Source organism: Leopardus geoffroyi, chromosome D1 (assembly GCF_018350155.1).
Source record: "Leopardus geoffroyi isolate Oge1 chromosome D1, O.geoffroyi_Oge1_pat1.0, whole genome shotgun sequence".
Taxonomy (NCBI): Eukaryota; Metazoa; Chordata; class Mammalia; order Carnivora; family Felidae; genus Leopardus; species Leopardus geoffroyi.
In genome coordinates this window covers 15086440-15112132 of record NC_059329.1, presented here as the reverse complement: position 1 = coordinate 15112132, position 25693 = coordinate 15086440, and the positions used below count along the sequence as shown (strand labels likewise).

Here is a 25693-nt window from a genome sequence, read left to right as displayed (position 1 = left end):
TGTGTTTTTATTTTTTATTTTTTTTTAAACGTTTATTTTTGAGACAGAGAGAGACAGAGCATGAACGGGGGAGGGTCAGAGAGAGAGAGGATGACACAGAATGGGAAACAGGCTCCAGGCTCTGAGCTGTCAGCACAGAGCCCGACGCGGGGCTTGAACTCACAAACCGCAAGATCATGACCTGAGCCGAAGTCGGACACTTAACCGACTGAGCCACCCAGGCGCCCCCAGTGATGTGTTTTTAAAAGCGATTTCAGGAGATTCTTGGGGATCCCGGGTTCAAAGGAAGACCCCGGGATCTGGATACGATGCTAACACCTTCAAAGGGAAGCCAAACCTTTCCTGTGTAGACACAAACGTACGCTCACGTACACACTGACACACAAGCACGCACATTTGACTTTTCTCCACACGTGCACATGCCCACCTCAATCCTCACGGAAGAGTGAGCCGGGAGAAGAACGCGTCCCAGTTTACAAAGGACTCGCCCACCCCTTGCCTCTTTGTGCCTCTCTGTAACCACACGGGGTAGGCAGAGCAGTATCGCTTTCTTAGTTCACAGAATAGGAAACCGAGGCCCCAGGAGCCTTGAGAGAGAAAGGTGTATGAGCTGTGAGACTCACACTTGGTAAGAAGGGCAGGCGGGTGTTGGAGACACTACACCACGCACTTCATGCACAGACAGGAACTACAGGTACCCGCACGGTCCCCTGGGTGCCATAGCCTGCAAAGACTTCCCAAGTACCAGGGCTGAAGGTGGCTGTGCACCTGTCTGCAGCAGGGACCCCCGTGGGTTCAAGGCCAAATCTCCATTAGGGAGGCAAGAGGGAGACTTTGCCAGGGAGCTCTGTGTGTATTGAGGAGACGCCTGTGCCTCCTTCCTAACATCTCCCTGCAGATGGCCTGGGGCCAAAAAGGATGGTTTCTCCTGCCATAAGTCATTGGGCCCCTCAGGCCTCCCGTGGGGCACAGAGAATGTCCCTCTGTGACCCCATCTCTATCTGCAGGTCTGTCCCTCAGCATGTGGATGAACGCGTCCACGTGTCCGTGTGCGTGTGAGCGTGCATGTGAGCATGTGTGTGCACGATCCCGTGACTGCAGAGATAACTAATTATTAGCTCCCTCTGGCCTCAGGGCCCCCCATCTGTTCCGGGGGCTGCTCCCCCCTCCCTAGACTTCTGCCCTGATTTCAAAGAGGCCCCAGTGCTGCCCTCCTTTCCCTTCCCCGCGGCTGACCACAAAATAAAATGAAAGTCAGCCCCATCCCGCCTGGACCAGGGAAGGGGCTGACAGGAGGTCTGCAAACTAGCGCTTATCAAAAGCTCCTTCTCAAATTCATTTCAATATCTGAGCCTCTGGTTTCCAAGGCAACATAATCTTTTCATCAAAGCAACTGGTAAAACCACTGGGATCCGATATTGTTTTGTTGGCAACTTGTCAAAACTGTCATTTGGTTAAAAAAAAATTTATAGATTTATACAAGCTACAAATATATACGGTGATCTATACCACTAATAATCATTAATAAAGTGTTGTCCCGTGAAGCTTTCCGAGTTCCGTCTCCCACCCCTTCTTCCCCCAGACGGTTTGCTCCCGCAGAACGAAGGAGTGGTAATTAGACGGCGGGGCGGGGAGGTGGTGCGGAGCGGGCTCGGGCTGGGGGCGCCCGTCTACAGCCCTAATAAGGCAAATGCGGTAATTTAGTTTCTTCCCAGAGACTCCCTTTCCCCGGGGTCTTCCTGGGACCCTCCCTCCTCCATTCTCCCTTCTCCGGACTCCCTCCATCACTCACCCGAAACACTCACATCCCCTGACCTGCAGCCACACTTGCCAGGGTCTGGGTCGGCCAAAGAAGTAAACCGAGGCTGGCCCAGCACCACGCCAGAGCAGGCCCACGAGCCCCCAGGGCCAAGCCCGGTGCAGATTCTGCTCACTGTTGCTCCCAAACCACAAAGGGGAAACCAGGCAGGATCCTGCCTCCTCTCCCCACCCCCCTGACTGGCCCACCCCCCTACTCTGAGCCCAGGTCCCCCGAGGAAGGTTGGGGTTGGAGGCTGGAGGCCCAGGAGGCTGGGTTTTACACTTCTCTGCCCCTGTCCCGCAGGCTCCGAGCGAGTATGAGACGAGTCCAGAGCAGCTCTTCTACCGGATCGCCCACCTAAACCGTGGGCAACAGTACCTGCTGTGGGTGGCCGCCGTCACCTCTGCCGGCCGGGGCAACAGCAGCGAGAAGGTCACCATTGAGCCTGCGGGCAAGGGTAAGCGGCGCAGGCCAGAGGGGAAGAAGCGGCCAGAAGCCCCCTTCTAGAATTCGGGCTCTCCCAAGAGAGGGGGTGTCTCTCTCCACCCTCTCTGCCACCTGGCCGAGAGGAGCTGGCGGGCCACCCGCCTCCGTCCCGCATCCGCCAACACTGGGCCTCTGCTGCCCCCTGACTCCCAGAAAGCCTTACAGCACGCTCCAGGCTGCGCAGCTACTCAGGGCCGGGTGGCATGGAGGGCCCCGGTCCCTCCTCCAAACTCGACTCCAGGGCCGAAAGAAGGGACATCAGTCTCGCTCCCAGCTCGCGGCAGAGCCTTTGTCCCAAGGCTCGGCTCCTCCAGAGGGGGCGGTGGCAGGGTACGCGGCTTCCACGGGGCCGAGAGCCATAAAGGGAGCTTCGTCGTTTCAAAGCCTAGACGTCTCCGGTAGAGGTAATGCCTCTGATGGCTGATTCACTCGATGCACGGACACTTAGAGAGCGCAGACCTAGGAGGCCCTGGGCTAGATGCTGCACGCGGAGTTTGCTCTTAGGGAACACCCCCATCGGATCCCTGGCCTGGGCAGAAGTATGGCATGAGGGCATATGCACCCCCGCGTTACAGGGAATGACAGGTGTGAGGCCCCAGCCCGGGAGCAAAGAGGCAGCCGCACAGCAGCTGATGTGCCCTCTGTGCAGACCGCAGGCCATGGGATCGACCCGCTGCCAGCCCACAACTTCAGTCCTCTGCCTTGGTTCTGGGCCTCCGTGGGAAGGCCACCTTCCTCTTGGGCCGGCCTCCTCCCTCAGCCACCTGAGTCTCTAGCCCTGGGGCCCTGGGAACCCACCCCAGCCACGTGGCAGCACCAGGTCTGGAGCTCTACAGCGTTTGGTGGCCTGGTTAACTTAACACCTGTGACACGGCCCGGTGGTCTGTGAGGGATCTGACGCGACTACCCTCTCCGGGCGCCCTTGACATCTTTGCCTTTCTTGCTTTCCGTGAAGCCACTGTGCATCCTGGTGCTCCGAGCGTGCTCCTGTCAACCCCGGGGGACATTCCTTTCTCCTCTGTGGCTGGATGTTACTGCCACCCCTGTGTCAGTCTACATTCCTGCTCCCGGTGACTCAGTCCCTGGGCCGCTGACTCCCACATCGGTGTCCGTGGGACACTTGTATATCTGGGTGCTTCCCGGTTACTCCACGCGGGTGACCCCAGGTTCAGTGGGAGCGAAGTCTCCCCGTTCCTCCTCCTCCTCCTCCTTCCGTGTGCCTGGTCTCTGTGAGGGCACCAGCACCCAGCCGGAATCAGGCAGTCATCGTCCCCTCCCCCTCTATCGCTTCCTCAAAGCCAGGTCCTTCCCCGAGTCCTGCCGGTGCTTCCTGGAGCCCCTAACCTCTTGCCCCACTTACATCAGCTACAGCCACCATCTTGCTCTCTGGCCACCATCTTGCCACTGAGCCACGTCCCCTGCCAAGCCATTCTCTGCCGGCACCGGGGCTTTATCTGCAACTCTACTTTGAACATCACTACTTACTTATCAGCTCATGACCCCAAGAGGAAGTCCAGCCTCCTCGTTCTGCCGACAGAGCCCCCCCGCCCCCCGCCGCCCATGCTTCTGCTCCTGCTCACCACCCGTCCCCCTTCACCCACCCTGGGCTTTGGTCACGTCAGAGTATTTGCAGACCCTCACACTTCCCACGGGTCCCAGGCCTCCAGGCCTCTACTCGGTGCTGCTGCCTCTTCCCACCATGACTCTCCTTCCCTGCACAGGGCCTTCCTTTTTAGCCCTCAAGATTCAAGGTAAATCTTCCAATTCCAGAAGCCTCCCTGGCTGTCACCTCCACCACCACCAAGCTGGCAGAGTCCATTCCTCCTGTGGGTTCCCACGGTTACTTGTATCTATCCCTACCATAGTATTCTCGACCCGTGGGGAAAAAAAATGTTTTTAAGTTGGGCTCCACGCCCAGCGTGGAACCCATGACCCTGAGATCAAGTCCTGAGCTGAGAGCAAGAGTCAGATGCTTTACCGACTGAGACGCCCAGGCGTGCCCCTGCCCCCATAATGATCCTTTTTAAGTGTCTGTCCTGGACGATGTGCAACTCGAGGACAGGAAATAGATCTTCTTCACTGTGTGAGTCTTCAGAGCCTCATGGGAGACCTGGCCCATAGCAAGTATTTATTTGATAAATGTTTGTTGAACCAATGACTCCCATCTGAGATTGCCTGCACCCACCCCTGCTCCAAGCTCAAAGCGGAGGTCAGGTAGGAGACAGGGGGCTTGATGCGTAAATTTGGGGAGCTCCAAGAAAGGCCGCCCAGTACAGCATTGTGGGTAGGAGTGGGGTGCCCTCACGTTCTCCTCCCCACAGCCCCAGCGAAGATCATCTCATTCGGAGGCACCGTGACAACACCCTGGATGAAAGACGTCCGGCTGCCCTGCAATTCAGTGGGAGATCCAGCCCCTGCTGTGAAGTGGACCAAGGACAGGTATGTGCGGGACCCTGGAGGGGTGGCGACCCAAGTGATGGGTGGTAGATGAGCCATAAAGAAAAGAATCGGGTGCCTTTACCTTCCAGCTGACCAGAGGCCCTGCTGGGTGCACGGCTACTGCTCTCCCAGGAGGCCTGGGCTCCCTGGCTCCCCACTGTTGACGGCTAAGGATCTCCCCTCCCTGGGTGCCTGAAGAGGGCAGGGTTACGGGATATCCCCAGGAAGTGCTGAGCAGAGCCAAGGGCCCTGGGCCGCCTAGCCAGCCTCCTTCTGCTCCCGGCCCTGTGTGCCTCCAGTCCTGAGGGAGGCCCCGGGAAGAGGGGGTGCTTACCATAACCCATCTCTGCCCCCTCACCCCTGCAGTGAAGACTCGGCCATCCCTGTGTCCATGGACGGGCACCGGCTCATCCATACCAACGGCACACTGCTGCTGCGTGCTGTGAAGGCTGAGGACTCAGGCTACTACACCTGCACGGCCACCAACACTGGAGGCTTCGACACTATCATCGTCAACCTTCTGGTGCAAGGTAAGACCCTGGAAGGCCGGCCCCCCCCGCAACCTCCCCAACGACCTGGGCGACAAACCCTCAGTGGGACAGAGGTGCCACGTGGAAGAGAAGGCAGGAGGGATAGAGAGAAGGAGCGGGAGCCGGGGAGGCTCCAAGAGGGTGGGAAAGCCAGGCCTTGGCCCTCACTTGCAGCTGGGAGACCCCACGCCCCCGTCATCGGATGTTAACGCTTTGTGGTGAGGGCTGGTGGCTTTCCCTCACAGTTCCCCCGGACCAGCCCCGCCTCACTGTCTCTAAAACCTCCGCTTCATCCATCACCCTGACCTGGATTCCAGGTGACAATGGGGGCAGCTCCATCCGAGGTGAGAGGGGTCTGGATGAGGAGGGGGGGAAAGGGGAAGAAACTCTGGGCCCAGGAGCAGGGGAAGGGCTTCACCCACTCCCACCACCTGGTCCCCATAATGCCCCAGAAGTGATCAATGGCCAGGGGGATGGGCAATTCGGACCAGTAGGAAGTTACCCAAGTGCCACAGAAAGGCACCAGCCTAGGTATCCCACGTTTAGACGGCCCACCCCAAATGCTGCTGGTGAGCTGTGTGAACCTGGAGAGATGTGTTTTCTTCTCTGGGCCTCAGTTCCCAAATCTGTAACAGTAGACAGAGAGTGCTTCCAGGCCTTGAATAAGCACATGAATCACCAGGAGGATCTTAAAGAATGCAGATTCTGATTCAAGAGGTCTGGGATGGGATCTGAAAAGCCCCCAGGTGATCTAATACCGCTGTCAGGGGGACCATCCCTGGAGTAGCAGGCTCTAAATAGGGTCCCTTTTAAGCCTCAAGGCTCTGGATTCTGCTCCCTTCCCCACCTTAGCTGCTAAAGAGAGAGCGGGAAAACTCCTTGCAGCTTTGGGTCCAACCTGCATGGGCCCTCCCCCCATCACCAAAGGCCCCACTCTGCCCCTGCCGGAGCCCAGCCCCACGACGCCTGTTGGGGTGTCCCAGGCCCCGCCACGCCCGCCCTGAGCCAGGCAAACCTCCCGGGCAGGCTTCGTGCTGCAGTACTCGGTGGACAACAGCGAAGAGTGGAAGGATGTGTTCATCAGCTCAGGGGAGCGGTCCTTCAAGCTGGACAGCCTCAAGTGTGGCACGTGGTACAAGGTGAAGCTGGCAGCCAAGAACAGCGTGGGCTCCGGGCGCATCAGCGAGATCATCGAGGCAAAGACCCACGGGCGGGGTGAGGCTTCGCGATCACCCAGCTGGGGAGAGATGGGCCCAGGCCATGGGGATGGAAGACGGCTGGGGTAGGCAAGGAGGGCGCTGGGGAGCGGAGACTGAGGGGAGGGGCTTAGCCGCGTTCCGGCCTATGGATAGCACCTTGACCAATCACAGTAGGAGAAACAGGCCCCACCTCCCTGGCGGGGCAGCCGATGGTGACAGCCTCCTCCTTCTCCCCACATCCCTTCCTCCTCTGCCGAGGCCTTCTCTCCAGGTCCTTCCCTCATCTCCCTCCTCCTCTGTCCCCTGGGGCATCCCTAGTCCCATCTGTGCCAAACGCTGTTCCCCAGAGCCACTGCAGCCCCCCTGGCCCAGGGTACTCCTCCCCCCGCGGATGAACGAACCCTCCTCCTCTCTCTCGGTCTCTAACCACGCTCTCTCCCTGTGCCCCCCCACCCCCCAGAGCCCTCCTTCAGCAAAGACCAGCACCTGTTCACCCACATCAACTCCACGCATGCTCGGCTTAACCTGCAGGGCTGGAACAACGGGGGCTGCCCTATCACAGCCATCGTCCTGGAGTACCGGCCCAAGGGCACCTGGGCCTGGCAGGGGCTGCGGGCCAACAGCTCCGGGGAGGTGTTTCTGACCGAGCTGCGCGAGGCCACGTGGTACGAGCTGCGCATGCGGGCCTGCAACAGCGCCGGCTGCGGCAACGAGACTGCCCAGTTCGCCACCCTGGACTACGACGGGAGTGAGTCGGAGAGGGTGGGAGGGGCAGCACCCGGACCGCGGGGAGGTGTCCCCAGGGAAGCTGGCAGAGAGGCAGACGCATAAAGACAGGACAGACAAATCGAACAACAGACAGGGAGGAAAAAGCTGGAGACAGGGAAGGGAGCAGCAGACCGGTAGGCAGGCAGGCCGGTGGGCAGGTGCACCCGTGACCGTACAGACCTGCAGACAGGCGAACGGGTCACACTAAGACAGACGGTCTTGGAAGGTGCAGTCCTTGCTCTCTGTTGCTTCAGAGAGATGGAGAGGAATGTAGAGGTGTAGTTGAGGCCCTGCCCTCGGAGGACCCTCTGCTAACATGGTGCATTAGCCAGGATGGGATGGTCTGTGCTGCAGTAACATAAACACTAAAAGCTCCAGGGCTTAGCCCAGTAAAGATCTCCTTCTTGCTCTCATAGTGCCTTGAGAGGGTTGGCTGGCCACCATCTTCTAGCTCTGCCATCTTGAACGGGTAGCCTCCAAGGTCACCAAGAAGAGAAGGGTAAAAGAGGCACCCCAGTTCTTAACTGCCTTGGCCAGGAGGTGACCCACGTCACTTCTGTTCACGCTCTGTTGTCCGGAACTAGTTACCTGATTCTCATCTAACTGCCAGGAAGTCTGGGAGGTGTAGATGAGCACGTGGATGTTTGGTGTCTGCCATGTGGGGCACTTCCTACGCATGCATACGCTCACACACACGCATGCACACACATGCACATGCGCGCACACACACACGTGCATGCATACACTAAAGGTACATAGAAGGCTGAATTCATAGAGATCCATTGTCACAACGTAAATGAAGTCGACCTGTGCGTTAAGGAAATCGAAGAAAAGCAGTAGCAGAAGGGGATGGGCTCAAACATGGAAGCTTCATGAAGGAGATGGCTCTTATTCAAGGCTTTGAAACAGGCAAAAGAGGGGCTTTGCAGAGGGCTATGTCAGCAGAACTTACTGCCTCTGTGCAGGCACCCAAAGTTAGCAGATAGTGCCCATGGGAGGGGGGGATCAAGGAGACAATGCAGCATTGAATGGCTTTGTTCCCGCCTGGGGAAGAGACCCTGGGATCCCACCGCTCTGACAGTGCTCTCTCTGATTCCCGCTATCCCTCCCCCATTTTACGAGCTGGATGGGGCATCTAAGCTCATCTGTCCCCCCTCTAGAAATGAACACTGAACTCCAACAGGAAGGAGACTATCTCTGAAAGACTTCAGGATAATTCTAAAACAGCCCCACGAAGTCATCAATTTCATAATGCAGCATAGAAACTACATGATTGTTCATGGATGTCCTGATCTGACCAGAATTTGGGGGGTGGGGGGGGAGGGCAAAAGGGGAAGGCTGGGGCTCTGTGCCAGGAAGTGGGGGTCAGAATGAGACCAAGGGCAGCAAGAGAGGTTCGAGGGCTACCCCACCCGGAGGACTCTGTATAGATCCTACTCACAAGGGACATCTGACTCCCTTCTTCACCCCATTCAGGTACCATCCCTCCCATCAAGTCTGCTCAAGGTGAGGGGGATGATGTGAAGAAGCTGTTCACCATTGGCTGCCCGGTTATCCTGGCCACTCTGGGGGTGGCACTGCTCTTCATCGTTCGCAAGAAGAGGAAGGAGAAGCGGCTGAAGCGGCTCCGAGGTAGGCAAGTTTCCTACGGGCTTCCCAGGAAGGAGTGTTGGCCCTCAGCCACGCTGGCCACCTTTCAATTGGCTCATGGCACCATCTGGGCAAGAGAGTGTACCTGTGTCTCATTGAAGGGAGAACTGCTACTCCAATCTTCTGAAACTTTAGTTCTCACTGCTTCCTCCTCTGTGCCCCCAAGACTTTGTGCCTGACCTAACCAGGGCTGAATTTTAGAGGTGCACACTGGCAAAGCCATATTGGTTTAAATATTTAAACATTTCCATGTTAGGGGCACCTGGGTGGCTCAGTCGGTTAAGCATCCGACTTCAGCTCAGGTCATGATCTCGTGATTCGTGAGTTCGAGCCTTTTGTCGGGCTCTGTGCTGACATCTCAGAGCCTGGAGCCTGCTTCCGGTTCTGTGTCTCCCTCTCTCTCTGCCCCTCTCCTGCTTGTGCTCTATCTCTCTCTCTCTCTGTCTCTCAAAAATGAATAAATGTTAAAAAAAAAATAAAGAATAAACATTTCTATGTTGTTCCCTTCCACCCTGGATCTTCCTTCTCTCACACAGGATCCCTGCGATTCTTCTAGGAGCTGGCCACTAAAGCATAGACCTGCAGGTGGTCTCTAGGACCTGGCTCAGTTCTGACTGTGTTGCTTCCAGAATGTGTCTGATGTTAAATATTTTGAATATCACCCCTATCCTCATACATGATACCATAGACTGGCATGAATGGGTCTGATTTGCCTTGATTTCCCCGGGGCCTAGTACGGTGTCTGGGACCTAGTAGTTGCTTAACAGATGGTCATTCATTCATTTGGAAAACATTTATTGAATATCTGCTGTATTGTAGATACTTCCATACATTGGAGATATAAAGACAAATGAAGAAGGAAGAGTCCCTAGTCCTTATAGAGGACTCCTATGGGTCTGGTCCTCATAGAGTTTACAGTCTAACGTGAGAAGCCAGGGCACAACAGTAGTACAAAAGAGGGAATTACTAACACTGCCTTGCATGTTTAGGAGTTGATTGGATGGATGGGTGGATGGATGGATGGATGGATGGATGGACAGATGGATGATTGGATGATTGGATGAATGGTTGGATGATTAATTGGATGGTTGGATGGAAAGATATATAGATGGAAGGATGGCTGGATAGGTAGTTAAATGAAAGGTTCAATATATAGGTGGTTTAATGGATAGGTGGCTGTATAGATAGATGGAGGAGTGGATGGATGAATGATTAGATAGATGGATAGATTAATGGTTGAATGGATTAATGTGTGGATCCATGGGTAGGTGGATGGATGGATGTATATTTGAATGGATGGATAATAGATGAATGATTAGGTAGATGGGTAGATAGTTGAATGGATGTTTGGATGGCTGGAGGATGGATAGATGGATGGATAGATAGATGGATGATAAGATGGACAGATGATTGTATGATTTTATGGATGTATGGATAGGTGATTGAATGAATGGTTGAGTAGATGAATGGATAATTGGATGGATAGATGGATGGATGGATGGTTGAACGAGTGGATTGTTGAATGGGTAGATGATGGATGAATGACTGGATGGGTGGGTGGAGAAATAAATAGATTGATAGGTAAATGGATCAATGGTGAATGGATGGATGGATGGATGGATGGGTGGGTGGGTGGGTGAGTAGATGGTTGGATATATACATGGAGCTAGATTCATTCTGACAGATTAGTTTCATGATTCTCATTCTCCTCAGAGGTCTAATGGATTAACTAGGCCCTTTGCTTCTCTCACTCTTTTTTTTTTTTTTTTTTTGTCAATTCATCCATGGACTTCTTGGGGACAGGTGCCCAAGAGGAAGAAATGAGGTCTCTTGGTTGATAGTCATTTAGGGATGCCCACTGACCACCTCAACTTCACTCTCTTCTCTTCTCAGCAGACAACTGAGGATGGACCCTCCACTGGTACCCATTCCCAGCCTGCTATGTTGTCTTGTTTAATTAGAGTCGATCCAAGAAACAGATGGAGCAGTTTACATACCCTCTCCTTTGGGAAGGACCTCCATATTAGATAAAAATCTGAGGAAAGGAAAACAGACCTGAGCCAAACCTCACACCAGGAGCAGTCAGACCTTACTGTGTTTTAGACCATTTTGGAAGCCCTTTCACTTCTCCCTCTTCTTCCCAGGAGACCAGCTCTGGTCCCGTTTTAGGGAACTCCCCCACCTTTTCCCCCATGCCTCTGCCAGTTTTCATCCTGCTCAGACTCTATTCTCACCGAGCCCCTCTCTCTACTCTTTTGCAGATGCAAAGAGCTTGGCAGAAATGTTGATAAGGTAGGTGTCACATGGCTGCTTCCTCCCCTGCAGAGGACAGGCTTCTAAGACCCCACTGTCCTGCTAAACCCTCTCCTCCAGCCCCTCATGGCTGCTGAGTCACCCACCGCTGGCCCTTCTCCCCACAGCAAGAACAACCGAAGTTTTGACACCCCTGTGAAGGGGCCTCCCCAAGGCCCGCGGCTACACATTGACATCCCCAGGGTCCAGCTGCTCATCGAGGACAAGGAGGGCATCAAGCAGCTGGGTGAGTGACAAGAGCCACAGGCTCTCTGTCCCACTCTCCCACAGGCCACAACCCACAAAGGGTAGCCACCAGCCCTCCCAACAGTGCCCAGAGCTCTAGCAGCAGCCCCACCAACAACTCAGCAACCTCAGAACTCACTGAAGCTTCTCTCAAGGGCTAAGTTTCCTCCTCTAGCCGAAAGAATTATTCTGTCCTTTCTGGGTCTCAACGTGGGATAAAGACAAAAAGACATTTGCAACGTCCAAAGAGAAGGACTCCTACTCATTGTCCTTCTTCCCCCAGGAGATGACAAAGCCACCATTCCCGTGACGGATGCTGAGTTCAGCCAAGCTGTCAACCCGCAGAGTTTCTGCACTGGTGTCTCCTTGCACCACCCAGCCCTCATCCAGAGCACAGGACCCCTCATCGACATGTCTGACATCCGGCCAGGCACCAGTATGCCTTATCCCCAGGGAGACAGACCTCTTCCCACACAGGGTGTCTTGGGCACAGCATGGGGCACAGGCAATTAAAAAAAAAAAAAAAAAAACAAGGTGGGAGAGGAACAGCATGGAAGAATGCAAACAGCACTGGAGTTAGAGTCTACAGACCTTGACTGAAGACTTACTTAGCTGTGACCTTGGGTATATTGCTAACTTTGTCTTTCTGGGCCTCCGTTGCCTTACCTAGACATTTGAGGGTTGGGTGTTCTTGCTCTCCAAGGGCCTTCTGCCTCTAGTGCTGCAGCTCTGGACATCAGGATAGAACACATCAAGGGCTATGGGGAATGAGTGCACAGGAGGCAGCAGGAGAGGAGGCGACATTCTTCCCCCCGCGGAAGGAAAAGATGGGGTGGGTGGGGAGGACCAGGATGCCACCCACTGCCCCCACACCTCACCACCGTAACTCCGTTCCTCCGGGGCCAGCTATGTGGGTGGGAAAGGCAGCATGCTCAGCCTCCCCACGGGAACTTCTGTGGCTGCTTATGCCTCTTCCCTGGCTCTGCACTGCCCTTCTGGTAAGTGCCCGCTGCCCAGGCCTCAGTGCCCTCAGCGGACGTGCTAGCCATCGCTTCCTGTTTGCAGATCCAGTGTCCAGGAAGAACGTCAAGTCAGCCCACAGCACCCGGAACCGGTACTCAAGCCAGTGGACGCTGACCAAGTGCCAGGCCTCCACGCCTGCCCGCACCCTCACCTCTGACTGGCGCACCGTGGGATCCCAGCATGGTGTCACTGTCACTGAGAGTGACAGCTACAGTGCCAGCCTCTCCCAGGACACAGGTGAGCCCAGGGCCCTGCCCGCGTCTTGCTCTCTGTTCTTCACTTCCCCTACCTTCCAGCTCCCCCTTCCGTTTTCCCAGCCTCTACCCACCAGCTCATGGGGGCCAAGACACAAGTCCGCTTCATTGCCAGCTGGCCACTGACTTACTGTGTGGCTGGCGCAAAAACACTTGACCTCGCTGAGCTCTGCTTAGTCAAGGATTTCACTTTGCTATCCCAGAAGATGTCAGAGAAAATGGTATGTGTGATGTTTGTTGGAGAAAGAGCCGAGTGTTCCAGGGGGTGGGTGCTTATTTTCAAGAATGGAAGACATTCTGCCCTTTATTCACCAAAGACCCCACTTCGGCCACCACTGCTACCTTCCCAGGGGGCGATCAGGGTCCTCAGAGATGACCACTGGGGTCAAGGGTAGGGGCACTGCTCAGTCTGGTCTCGTTTTTGTTTTTATTTTTTAATGTTTATTTTTGAGAGAGAGAGAGAGAGAGACAGAGCACGAGCAGGGGAGGGGCAGAGAGAGGGAGACACAGAATCCAAAGTGAGCTCTGGTCTCATTGGTAAATGAGACCCTTCTCCCCATGACCCGCCCCCCATTTCTTCTTACCTCCACACTTTCCATCTCCCCAGACAAAGGACGGAACAGCATGGTGTCCACCGAGAGTGCCTCGTCCACGTACGAAGAGCTGGCTCGGGCCTACGAGCACGCCAAGCTGGAAGAACAGCTTCAGCACGCCAAGTTCGAGATCACCGAGTGCTTCATCTCCGACAGCTCCTCCGACCAGATGACCACAGGCACCAACGAGAACGCAGACAGCATGACGTCCATGAGCACGCCCTCAGAGCCCGGCATTTGCCGCTTTACCGCCTCCCCGCCCAAGCCCCAGGATGCCGACCGAGGCAAGAACGTGGCTGTGCCCATCCCGCACCGGGCCAACAAGAGTGAGTGCTCGGCCCCCCTCCCCTGCTGTGTCCCCTGCCCTGCCACCACGTGGGGCCGGCCCGCCTGGGCAGGGCTCCTTGGCGGCTTGGGCAGCGCAAAGCAAGTACTCGGGAGAGTCCAGGTCAGGGTCCATATCCTGGCTCAGCCGCTTAATACCTCCGTGGCCTTGGGAAGTCACTTAGCCACTCTGGCCTTCCTTTTCTCGTTTGTAAAATGCAAGTGACAGCATATACTCTGCGTTGTCGTAGCGGACACCGGAAGTTCTGGACGTGCCCGACGCAGGGCAGGTTCTCAGGACGTAGTGATCCTCCCCTTACCCCGAGGCTGTGCCAGTGTGGGGACACAGCTGCCCAACGGCCGTGGGTCTCAGTGCCTTTCAAATCGATCCAGACGCGAAGGAACAATCCTGGCAGCTCAGCCCATGGTGGCCAAACCTCATGGTGGGCAGTGACCTAGCCTGACTGGGGACTGTCTGACCCAGGGGCCTGGCCAGAGCATACGCCCATCGGGGTTGGTGGGACAGCCGTAGGATAACCGGAGGGGGGCCCATCAGCGGGCACTGGACCACACTATACCCTGCAAATCATGTACAGTCTGGTCTGCTCGCTACTGGCCTTGCTCAGTGGCCATGCTGATCGGGGCCCTCGGGACCATCTAGAGAAGAGCCCAGGGTAACGAAGTACAAAGGCTTTGGAGATTCGCAGCCCTGAATGACACCCCTACCCCTTCTAGCTGGGAGAATCGGGGCAAATTACTTAACCTCTCTGAACCTCAGTTTCCTCATTTGCAAAATGTGGGCAGGTATTAACCTATATCCAGGGGGCTACAGGGACTAAATGAGATCATGTAAGGAAAGTTCCTGGCACAGTCACAGGACAGAGGCACATTTACAGGTGAGGATGCTTATTGAGCCGAGGGATCAGGGCACAGGGGTCCCGGAAGCATGTCATATGGAGGTGGCTTGAGAAATCAGGAAGATCCCACCTGTGAGAAAGGAGAGGGGTGAGGAAACGTAGCTGACTTCAGACCTCCGGACGACAGCCGTGGGAAAGGTGGAGGTGTGGGGGGCGCTTGCTATGTGGCAGAATATGTGGCAGAAGGCAGAATCAGGCTCAGCGTGGGGAGTCGTCATTTTCAGAAATGAGCTCTCCCCCAGCTGAAGCTGAGCAACGTATATCGGCCATTTAGCAACAAGTATCAATTTATTGAGCAACTACTATATGTGCTAGCCATGGTAACTGAAGCACTTTCCATATTTGATCTCATTCACTACTGACGGTAATCTTATAGGGAAGTGCGATTGTCCACATCTCACCGATAAGGAAACCAAGGCTCAGAGAGGTCAAGTAACTGACGATTGCCTGGCTTGTGGAGGGACTCCCAGGTCAGATGGGGGGAAAGATCGGGGAGTAGGGGGTGGCACGAGCAAGCTGGCTCCCAGAGGCCTCTGCCTCCAACCTTTTCTGGCTCTGTGATTCCAGGTGACTACTGTAACCTGCCCCTGTATGCCAAGTCGGAGGCCTTCTTTCGAAAGGCAGATGGGCGCGAGCCCTGTCCCGTGGTCCCACCCCGAGAGGCTTCCATCCGGAACCTGGCTCGAACCTACCACACCCAGGCTCGCCACCTGACCTTGGACCCTGCCAGCAAGCCCTTGGGCCTCCCGCACCCAGGGGCCCCTGCTGCCGCCTCCACAGCCACTTTACCTCAGAGGACCCTGGCCATGCCAGCACCCCCAGCCGGCACGGCCCCCCCAGCTCCCGGCCCCACCCCTGCCGAGCCCCCCGCGGCCCCCAATGCCGCCCCTCCGGCCCCCAGCACCGAGCCTCCGCGGGCCGGGGGCCCACACACCAAAATGGGGGGCTCCAGGGACTCACTTCTCGAGATGAGCACATCGGGGGTAGGGAGATCCCAGAAGCAGGGGGCAGGGGCCTACTCGAAATCCTATACCCTGGTGTAGGGGCACGGTGAGAAAAGCGGCCCCACGCTCGGACCTGTCTGCACCTCCAGCCCTCACACACCAACTTGGCTGTTTTCCTGCATTATTTATATTAAAATGACAGACAGAAACCAACCGACAACGAAAAGGAAACCCCCCGAGTCATGAACGCTTGTACATAGAACTCTTTTGTACAAATGAAACTATTTTCTTCTTCTCCATGAAGCCAGGGCACAAAGAATTTAACAGTACAAATCAACCCCTCCAACCCCACAAAATATGCGTGGAGAGATCTATATACATATATAGGGAGATGGGAACATGTCGACAAGCTATGTATCTATATATTTCTCTCCCCTTATTTTGAGACAGAGGCACAAAGACTCAGCAATTTTTCCCTCCTACTCACTCAACCCTCCTTTCAATCTAGGCGGTTTTGACAAAGACCAAACTCCCAACTCAGAGACACTGCATGCGATTTTACTGTTCCAAGAAAACCAGGACTTGCTTCAATTTGCAGATGCTTATGTGTTAATACCTTTTTCTATGAAAAAAAACCCAGCGCCGTGTGCAATAAAGGTTATGTTTCTACGTGGTAGCTTTTTTCCCATCTGGCAAGGGCCAGTGGGGAGGGGGCGGGGAGGAAGGAAAGGCCCCTGTGCCTAGCTGGCTATCTCTCATGGGGAGACTGTGAGGAGCGCGGGTTTTAGCTCAGCAGGTTAAACTTTTTAAAAGGCTTTTAATTAGCCCGGGTGCATTCTTGAGCACCTGTCCTGTTCTCAGATCTGGGCCGGCCCCTAAAGGGGGCCAGCTGTGTGGCTTTGAGCACGCTCCTAAACCCCTCTGGGCCAGTTTCCTTATCTATAAATGAGGCAACCTTGCTGAGAGCTTGGGGAGCTTGGAATGGGGGGTGGGGAGGCTAAGTGCTGGCTTCTCTCCTCCAGGAGAACATGACCGTGTCCAGGGAAGTAAAGCTAGGCAAACCACAAGTGCTCACTTAAGTCATATAAGAGGTGCCTATAAACTGGGAGGGGGAGGAAGAGATTCTATGTATCCTGGGGGTTGGGACAGAGCTGGAAGTTCTAGGCTGTTAAGGCAAAGTGAGGCCAAGGAGAAGGAGTGAGGCCATCAGAGTTTGGAGAGGTGAAAGGGGCTCATGGAGGAGGGAAACGGAGCTCCACCAAAGAGGATGGGCCAGCAGGCATGCCGGGGACCTTGCCTGGTTTTGGAGGAGTTGGCATCAGGTTGCCAGGTGGAAGGGAATGGGGCACAGGCAGATGTGCTGAGGGTCCTTATCTGATGAAAGCACGTGTGGGAGGGGCCTCCAAGGACGTTCAGGTTTGAGTAGGCCGAGGAGACGGAAAGACCGCAGGTGGCCATTTCCCTCCTCCCTCCAGCACGGCCAGGAACCCCTGGGTGAAAAGACAGTGCACCTACGAAGCACATAGGGGGTTCAGTGCCCCCAAGTGAAGGCTGAGCTCTGGATCGGGAATCTGGAAGGAAGGTGAGTCTCTGAGACCTGCCGTACCCCCGGAAGCTGAGAGGAGGGACTGGGAAGGGGCCCAGAGGGCTGGAGAAGAACGGAGGGCTTTGTGCAGGATGCAGGTGAGCTGTCCCTGCCCGTCTGGGCCACAGCAAGACCCTGCCTGGGATGCATGACCTTTAATGGAAGCCCTTTCCAAAAAGCGACTCCTTCCTCAAACACTCCGTGAGCACCCAGGGAGTGTGGGATACAGAGGAGCTGTCCCTGTGAGTGTCCCCGGTACAAGGTAAGGGGGTAGGCACCATGACAGGGGCGGGGGCAGAGGCCTTGTTCTCCTTGGTGACTCCTAGGCCCAGGGGAAACTCCATTTCAGCCCCCACGCCGAGGACCCAACCAAGAGAACCAGCCAACAGCAATAATGAGAATAATGCGAAGGGCCTGCATTCCAGACACCGGCTGATAGCCCAGCTTCACTCCTTCAGTAGCCAGGCAGGACGCCTCCCATGGCTGCGTGCGCCATCTGCAGGTCACCTCCAGAACTGCAAGCACAATGATCCAGCCTGGGAGTTCTAGATGGGGGCTGAGAGCCCCCATTCCGCGCCCCGCCCCCACCTGCGCTGGACACTGGGGAAACACGAATCGGACCCAACCCGGACCAGCATGAGGGAATGAACAAATCTAGAATAGAATAGAGGCACCTGCTTAAGGTTGCAGAGGGAAACCCTGTCGTGACCGTACATTACCAAGCTCTCCACCATATGTCAGGTATTGGGCAGAAGACTTTTCTCGTGTCGGCCCGTGTGACCTCAATGCAGTTTTGGGAGGCAGGTGTCACAGTCTCCGTCTGACTGGTGAGAAGCTGGGGTGTGGGGACTTAAGGAACTCATCCAAGGTCAGAGGGGCAGGAAAAGGTGCACTTAGATCCGAGCCCCGGGGTGTCTGATTCCTTAACCATAGAGCCACACTGCCCGGGGTTGTGCTCGCTCAGAGGCTGAGCTGCAGTTCTGTCCCTAGGACGTTGCAGGCGGGGTGTCTGCCAGGACGAGGGAGACCAGCTGGACTGACTGTCCGGAAGGCGGTCAGTGTGGAGCCGTGAGTGACTGACTCCGAGAGGTGAGCCAATATGCCGGGGCTGGATGGAATGGAGAGCCTGATGTATCTCATTCTGTCGCGAGGCGGTGATAGGGAGGGAGGGACGGACTCAGCTCTGGGGGCCACAGTGGGCCAGGCAGGATGAGACGGATTTGGAGAGGCAACAGAGCATCAAAGGTGAACGAGCCAGTTTCACTTGTGGTCAACCTAGCTCTGGATCCTTAAGTCTCAAACACAAGGGGAAGAAATTCAAACAGACTTGTGCAGAATCCACAGTGTTGTGTGCTGATCATCTCTGGCCTCGGTATGTCCTTTAGGTAAACTGCAGACCCACCTGTCTGAACTGTCCCCGGAAGCGAGTTCCAAAGTCAGCCAAACCCCCAGTTAGTTACCACGAAACGGTCTGGAGTAATCATCCCACACACTTCCTTGCTCCTTTCCAGACCTCCACTCTGTCCACCACAGATGAGGCCACTGTCTGTCTCTAGAGCACTGGTAGTCAAAGCACAGGCCACAGACATGCAGCGTCAGCATCGCCCAGGACCTTGCTAGAAATGCACATTCTTAGGCCTCACTCCAGACCCACTGGATCAGAATCTGTAGTTTAACAGACTCCGCAGAGGACTCACATGCACCCTAGAGCACTGGAAGGATTCAGAGAGACCCCTCCCCTGCTCTCTCCTGGCAACAATCAGAGAGAGCTAGAGTAGTGGGGCTCAAACCTAGTTAAGCATCAGATTCACCTGAAGAGCTTGTTCAACCCCAGCTGAATCACCATTTGTGGGCCTGGACTCCAGGCATTTGTATTTGTGTGTGTGTGTGTGTGTGTGTGTGTGTGTGTGAGAGAGAGATAAGAGAGCCACAGTGAAATTTACCATTTTAACCATTTTTAAGTTGACAGTTCGGTGGCGCTAAGAACATTCACTTTGTGCATCCACCGCCACTACCCATTTCCAGAACTTTGCCAGGTCTGCAAACAAAAACTCTATATTCATTAAACACCCATACTGCCTTCCTCCCAGCCCTGGCAACCAACATTCTATTTTCTGTCTCTATTAAGTTGACTACTCCATGATCACTCATAGGGTCTTTGTCCTTTCTATTGGCTTCTTTCACTTAGTATGTTTGCAAGTATAATCCATGTTGTAGCCCATATGAGAATTTTGTTCCTTTTTAAGGCTGAATGGTATTCCATTATATGTATAGACCACATTTTTAATCCCATTACTTAAAAAAAATTTTTTTAATGTTTATGTATTCTTGAGAGTGAGAGAGACAGAGCTTGAGTGGGGTAGGGGTGGGGGGCGGGGGCAGAGAGGGAGACACAGAATCCGAAGCAGGCTCCAGGCTCCGAGCTGTCAGCACAGAGCCCGACGTGGGGCTCAGACTCAGGAGCTGTGAGATCATGACCCGAGCCGAAGTCTGTTTAGCCAACCAAGCCACCCAGGTGCCCCTTAATCCCATTATTGATGGACCCTTGAGTTGTTTCCTTCGGCTATTATGAATACTAACGTACAAACATCAGTACGTAAGTTCCCGTTTGAATCCCCGTTTTCAAGTCTTTGGATATATAACTAGCAGTGCAATTTCTAAATCAAATGATAATTCTATGTTTAACATTGTTATGAAGAAAAATACTTTCATTGAGGTATAATTGACATATAACATTATACTAGTTTCAGGTGTATGATGTAATGATTTGGTATTTGTATACATTGCAATATGATCCCCACAATAAGTCTAGTTAATATCCTTCACGGTACATAGTTACAAGTTTTTGTTCTTCTAGTGAAAACTTTTAAGATTTACTCTCTCAGCAACTTTCAAATATGCCACAAAGTAGTTTTAGCTATAGTCCCCATGCATATTGCATCCCTGTTAACTATAACTGGTAGTTGTTTTTTTTTTTCCCCTTTTGATCCCCTTCAGCCATTTCACCTACCCCAGACCACACCCCTGTCAACCTGTCAACCGCCAATCTGTTCTCTGTATCTATGAGCTTGGTTTTTTGTTTGTTTAGAGTCCACATAGAAGTGAGGCCATACAGTTTTTGTCTTTGACCAAGTTGGTTTAGCACACAATGCCGTCGAGATCTATCCAGGTTGTCACAAGTGGCAAGATTCCACTCTGTTCTATGGCTGAGTAGTATTCCGTTGTATTCGAGTAGAATCCCATTGTGCATTGTACCACATCTTTATCCATTCATCCATCAGTAGACGCTTAGTTGTTTCCATATCTTGGCTATTGTAAATAATGCTACAGTAAACATAAAGGCACATATAGCTTTCCAAATTAATGTCTTGGTCTTCTTTGAGTAGATACCCAGAAGTAGAATTGCTACATCACGTGGTAGTTCTATTTTTAACTTTTTGAGGAGCCTCCGTACTCTTTTCCAGAGTGGCTGCACAAATTTATATTCCCGCCAACAGTGCATAAGGTTTCCCTTTTCTCCAAATGCTTGCCAACACCTGTTTATCTTGTCTTTTTGGTAGCCATTCTGACAGGTGTGAGTTGATATGTCACTGTAGTTTTGATTTGTATTTCTCTGATGATGAGTGATGCTGAGCATCTTTTCATGTGTCTGTTGGCCATTTGTATACCTACTTTGGAAAATTGTCTATTCAGGTCCTCTGCCCATTCTTTTTAGTGGATTTTTTTTTTTCCTATTGAGTTGTATGTGTTTTTCATGTATTTTGAATATTAGCCCCTTATCAGATACATACTTGGCAAATATTTTCTTCTTTTCAGCATGTTGCCTCTTCATTTTGTTGACGATTTCTTTGCCTGTGCAAAAGCTTTTTAGTTTGATGTAATCCCACTTATTTTTGGGTTTGGAGTCAGATCTAAAAACTCCTCACCAAGACCAACATCAAGAAGCTTACCCCCTTTGTTTCGTTCTAAGAGTTTTGTGGTTGTAGGTCTTATGTTCAAGCCTATCCATTTTGAGTTAACATTTGTGCAAGGTGTAAGATAGTGGTCTAGTTTCATTCTTTTGCATGTGGCTGTCTAGTTTCCCAACATTTATTGAAAAGACTGTCTTGTCCCCATTTTATATTTATGTCTCCTTTGTTGTGAGTTAATTGACCATATATGTGTGGGTTTATTTCTCGATTCTCTGTTCTGTCCCATTGATCTATGTGTCTGTTTTTATGCCAATACCATACCCTTTGGATGACTATAGCTTTGTAATATAGTTTGGAATCAGGGAGCATAATGCCTCTAGCTTTGTTCTTTCTCAAGATTGCTTTGGCTATTCCAGATCATTTGTAGTTCAATTCCGATATTAGGATTCTTTGTTCTGTTTCTGTGAAAATGCCATTGGAATTTTGATTAGGATTACAATGAATCTATAGACGGCTCTTAGCAATAGGGACAGTTTAACAATATTAATTCTTGCAATCTATGAGTATGGAATACCTTTCTATTTATTTGTGTCCTTATCAATTTCTTTTATCAGTGTTACAGTTTTCACTGTACAGGTCTTTGATTTCCTTAGTTGAATTTATTCCTAGGTATTTTATTCTCTCTGATGTGGTTTTACATGGGATTGCTTTCTTAATTTCTCTTTCTAGTATTAGTGTATAGAAACACAAAACATTTTCATATATTGATTTTGTATTTTATCAAATTCACGGATTAGTTCTAACAATTTTATGGTAGAGTCTAGGGTTTTCTGTATATAATAACCAGCCATCTGCCAAAGTGACAGTTTCACTTCTTCCATTACAATTTGGATGTCTTTTATTAGTTTTATTTTTTTGTTTTATTCCTATATAATAAACAGTGTTATATTAGTTTCAGATGTACAAGATAGTCATTCAACAATTCTATACCTTCCTCATTGCTCATCACAGCCACCAATTTGTTCTCTATAGTTGAGTCTGTTTTTTGGTTTGTCTCTTTTTTTTTTTTTTTTTCTTCTTTGGGATTTTTTTTTCTTAAATTCCCAAGATGAATGAAATCATGGTATTTGTCTTTCTCTGACTGGCTTGTTTCACTTAGCATTATACTGTCTAGATTCATCCATGTCATTGCACAAGGCAGGATTTCATTCTTTTATATGGCTGAGTAATAGTCCATTATAGGTGTGTGAGTATGTGTGTGTGAGTGTGTATACTTCATTCATCCATCAGTGGACACTGTGTTTCTTCCATAATTTGGCGATTGTAAATAATGCTGCAATAGACATAAGCATGTATATCTCTTTTTAAATTAGTGTTTTCACCAATGAAATTACTGATCATATGATAATTCTATTTTTAACTTTTTGAGGAACCTCCATACTGTTTTCCACAGTGGCTGCACCAGTTTGCATTTCTAACAATAGTACACCAGAGTTCCTTTTTTCCACATCCTTGCCAACGTCTCTTGTTTTTTATTTTAGCCATTCTGACAGGGGTGAAGTGATATCCCCTTGTGGTTTTGATTTGTATTTCCCTGATGATGAGTGATGTTGAGCATCTTTTCATGTGTCTGTTGGCCATGTGCAAGTCCTCTTTGGAGAAATGTCTGTTCATGTCTTCTGCCCATTTTTAAATGGACTATTTGGGGTTTTGGTGTTGAGTTGTATAAGTTACTTATATATTTTGGATACTAACCTTTTATCATATGTGTCATTTGCAAATATCTTCTCCCATTCAGTAGGTTGTCTTTTAGTTCTGTTGATGGTTTCCTTTGCTGTGCAGAAGCTTCTTATTTTGATGGAGTCCCAATGGATTATTTTTGCTTTTCTTTCCCTTACCACAGGAGATAAACGTCGAAAAATGTTGCTATGGCCAATGTGAGAAAAATTACTGCCTATGCTTGCTTATAGGAATTTTATGGTTTCAGGTCTCATGTTTAGGCCTTTAATCCATTTTGAGTTTATTTTGTGTGTTGTGTAAGAAAGTGGTCCAGTTTCATTCTTTTGCATGTGGCTGTCCAGTTTCCCCAGCACCATTTATTGAACAGACTGTCTTTTTCCCACTGGATATTCTTGCCACCTTTGTCGCAGATTAATTGACCATATAATCGTGGGTTTATTTCTGGGCTCTATTCTGTTCCATTGATCTATGTGTCTATTTTTGTGCCGGTACCATTCTGTTTTGATTACAACAGCTTTGTAGTATATCTTGATTTGCGGGATTATGTCCCTCCAGTTTTGTTCTTTCAAGATTGCTTTGACTATTCGGGGTCTTTTTTGGTTCCATACAAAACCTTTTATTTCTTCCCTAATTGCTCTGGCTAGGACTTCCAATAGTATGTTGAGTAAAAGTGACAAGAGTGGACATCTTTGTCTTATTCCTGATCTTAGAGAAAGGCTTCTGGGTTTTCATCATTGAGGATGATGTTAGATATGGGTTTGGCATAAAAGGCCTTTATTATGTTGAGGTAAGTTCCTTCTATACCCACGTGGTTGAATTCTTTTTTCATAAATGGATTTTGATTTTTGTCAGATGCTTTTTTTTTTTTGCATCTGCTGAGATCATCATATGACTTTTAGCCTCTTGTTAATGTGCTGTAACACATTGGCTTTGTGAAAATATTGAACTATCCTTGCATCCTTGAAATAAATTGCACTTGATCATGGTATATGCTCCTTTTAACATATTGTTGAGGCGCCTGGGTGGCTCAGTCAGCTAAGTGTCCAACTTTAGCTCAGGTCATGATCTCACAGCTCTTGAGTTCAAGCCCTGCATCAGGCACTGTGTCAATAGCTCAGAACCTGGGGCCTGCTTCAGATTCTGTGTCTCACTCTCTCTTTCTGCCCCTCTCCCTCTTTCTGTCTCTGTCTCTCTCTCTCTCTCTCTCTCAAATAAATACACATTAAAAAAAATTTTTTTAAAGAGTTAATGTATTGTTGAATTGGGTTTGCTAACATTTTGTTGAGGATTTTAGCATCTATGTTCATCAGTGATGTTAGTCTGTAATGTTCTTTTGTGGTATCCTTGTTGGGTTTTGGAATCAGGGTAATGCTAGCCTTGTAAAATGAGTTTGGGGGTGTTTCTATTTTTTGGAACTGTTTGAAAAGGATTGGTATTAATTCTTCAAATATTTGGTAGAATTCACCAGAGAAGCCATCTGGTCCTGGACTATTGTTTTGCGGGGGAGGGTGGGGAGGAGGTTTTTGATTACTGATTAAATCTCCTTACTGAAAACCAGTCTATTCATATTTTCTATTTCTTCATGATTTAGTCTTAGAAAGTTGTATGTTTCTAAGACTTTATCCATTTCTTACTGGTTGTTTAATTTGTAGATATAATTGCTCATAGCAGTCTGTTATGATCCTTTGCATTTCTTTGGTATCAGTGCCTCCTTTTTCATTTGATTTTATTTTTTGAGCCATTTTTTTTTCTGGATGAGTCTAGTTCAAAGTATGTCAATTATATCTTCTCAAAGAGCCAGTTCTTAGTTTGACTGATCTTTTCTATTGTCTTTATTTCATTTATTTTCCACTCCAATATTTGTTGTTTTCTTCCTTCTACTAACTGGACTTCATTTGTTCTTATTTCTTTAGTTCCTTGAGTGTAAAGTTAGGATGTTTGAGGTTTTTCTTGTTTCTTAAGGTAGGCATGTATCACTATGAGCTCCCCTCTAAGGCATGTATCACTATGAACTTGAGGTAGGCATGTATCATTATGATCTGCATCCCATAAATTTTAGTATGTTGTATTTCCATTTTCATTTGTCTTGATTTTTTTTAATTTATTTACCAATTGTTGTTTAATCTCCATATATTTGTGATTCTCTTCGTGAAACTGATTTCTAGTTTCATATCATTGTGGTTGGAAAAGCTGCTTGACATGACTTCGGTCTTAAACTTATTAAGACTTGTTTTGTGGCCTAACATATGATCTATCCTGTAGAATATTCCATGTGCACTTGAGAAGAATGCTTACTCTGCTGCTTTTAGATGGAATGTTCTGTATATACCTGTTAAGCTCTTCCTGTCTAATATGTTGTTTAAGGTGGATGTTTCCTTATTGATTTTCTGTCTGGATCATCTATCCATTGATGTGAGGTATTAAAGTCCCCCACTATTACTGTATTGCTGTCCATTTCTTTCAGGTCTGTTAATATTTGCTTTACGTATTTAGGTGCAACTATGTTTGGTGCATAAATATGCTAGTACAAAGGTTAAAAGACAAATGTAGCAAAAATAACTGTAGCTGCAAAAATTAGTTAAAGGATACACAAGATAAAAATGTAAAATATGGGGGCACCTGGCTACCTCAGTCAGTAGAACATGCAACTCTTGCACTCTGGGTCATGAGTTCAAGCCCCATATTGGGCATGGAGCCTACTTTTAAAAAATGTAAAATGTGACATCAAAAACATAAAATGTGGGTGGGGATAGAGTAAAAATGTATAGCTATAGAACGCATTCAAACTTATCAATTTAAAATAGTTATAAACATAGGTTGTTATATGTAAGCTTTATGGTAACAATAAAACCAAAAACTTACAGCAGATACACAGAAGACAACTGGAATAAAATCTAAGCATACAACTAAAGAAGTCATCAAACCGCAAAGGAAGAGCGCAAAAGAAGTAGAAAGGAGCAGAGAAGAACTACAACAAAGCCAGAAAACAAT

At 50.5% G+C, this 25693-nt stretch overlaps 1 protein-coding gene and 1 long non-coding RNA gene across 4 annotated transcripts in view; one reads left to right on the top strand and one right to left on the bottom strand.

The window, feature by feature from the left end:
- The window catches only part of DSCAML1 (DS cell adhesion molecule like 1), a 349852-nt gene extending 333717 nt beyond the window's left edge, over positions 1–16135 (top strand). For both annotated transcript variants that reach the window (XM_045482964.1, XM_045482965.1), the window contains 13 exons: positions 2105–2258; positions 4609–4726; positions 5093–5256; positions 5502–5600; positions 6283–6471; positions 6916–7203; positions 8700–8855; positions 11135–11165; positions 11294–11412; positions 11695–11847; positions 12477–12671; positions 13296–13607; positions 15090–16135. In XM_045482964.1, the coding sequence (XP_045338920.1) occupies positions 2105–2258; positions 4609–4726; positions 5093–5256; positions 5502–5600; positions 6283–6471; positions 6916–7203; positions 8700–8855; positions 11135–11165; positions 11294–11412; positions 11695–11847; positions 12477–12671; positions 13296–13607; positions 15090–15565 (2454 nt within the window). In that variant the 3' untranslated portion in view covers positions 15566–16135. The remainder of the gene's footprint in view (positions 1–2104; positions 2259–4608; positions 4727–5092; positions 5257–5501; positions 5601–6282; positions 6472–6915; positions 7204–8699; positions 8856–11134; positions 11166–11293; positions 11413–11694; positions 11848–12476; positions 12672–13295; positions 13608–15089) is intronic.
- On the bottom strand, positions 4598–7055 carry LOC123600719. 2 transcript variants are annotated; one of them, XR_006713769.1, is made up of 5 exons: positions 6942–7055; positions 6272–6493; positions 5759–5882; positions 5563–5611; positions 4598–4704 (listed from the first exon to the last, which is right to left on the bottom strand). It is a non-coding gene; the product is annotated as an uncharacterized LOC123600719 (long non-coding RNA). The 2 variants fall into 2 exon arrangements; XR_006713770.1 differs by lacking the exon at positions 4598–4704 and having other exon boundaries at positions 5503–5611.
- Positions 16136–25693: the final 9558 nt, after the last annotated feature.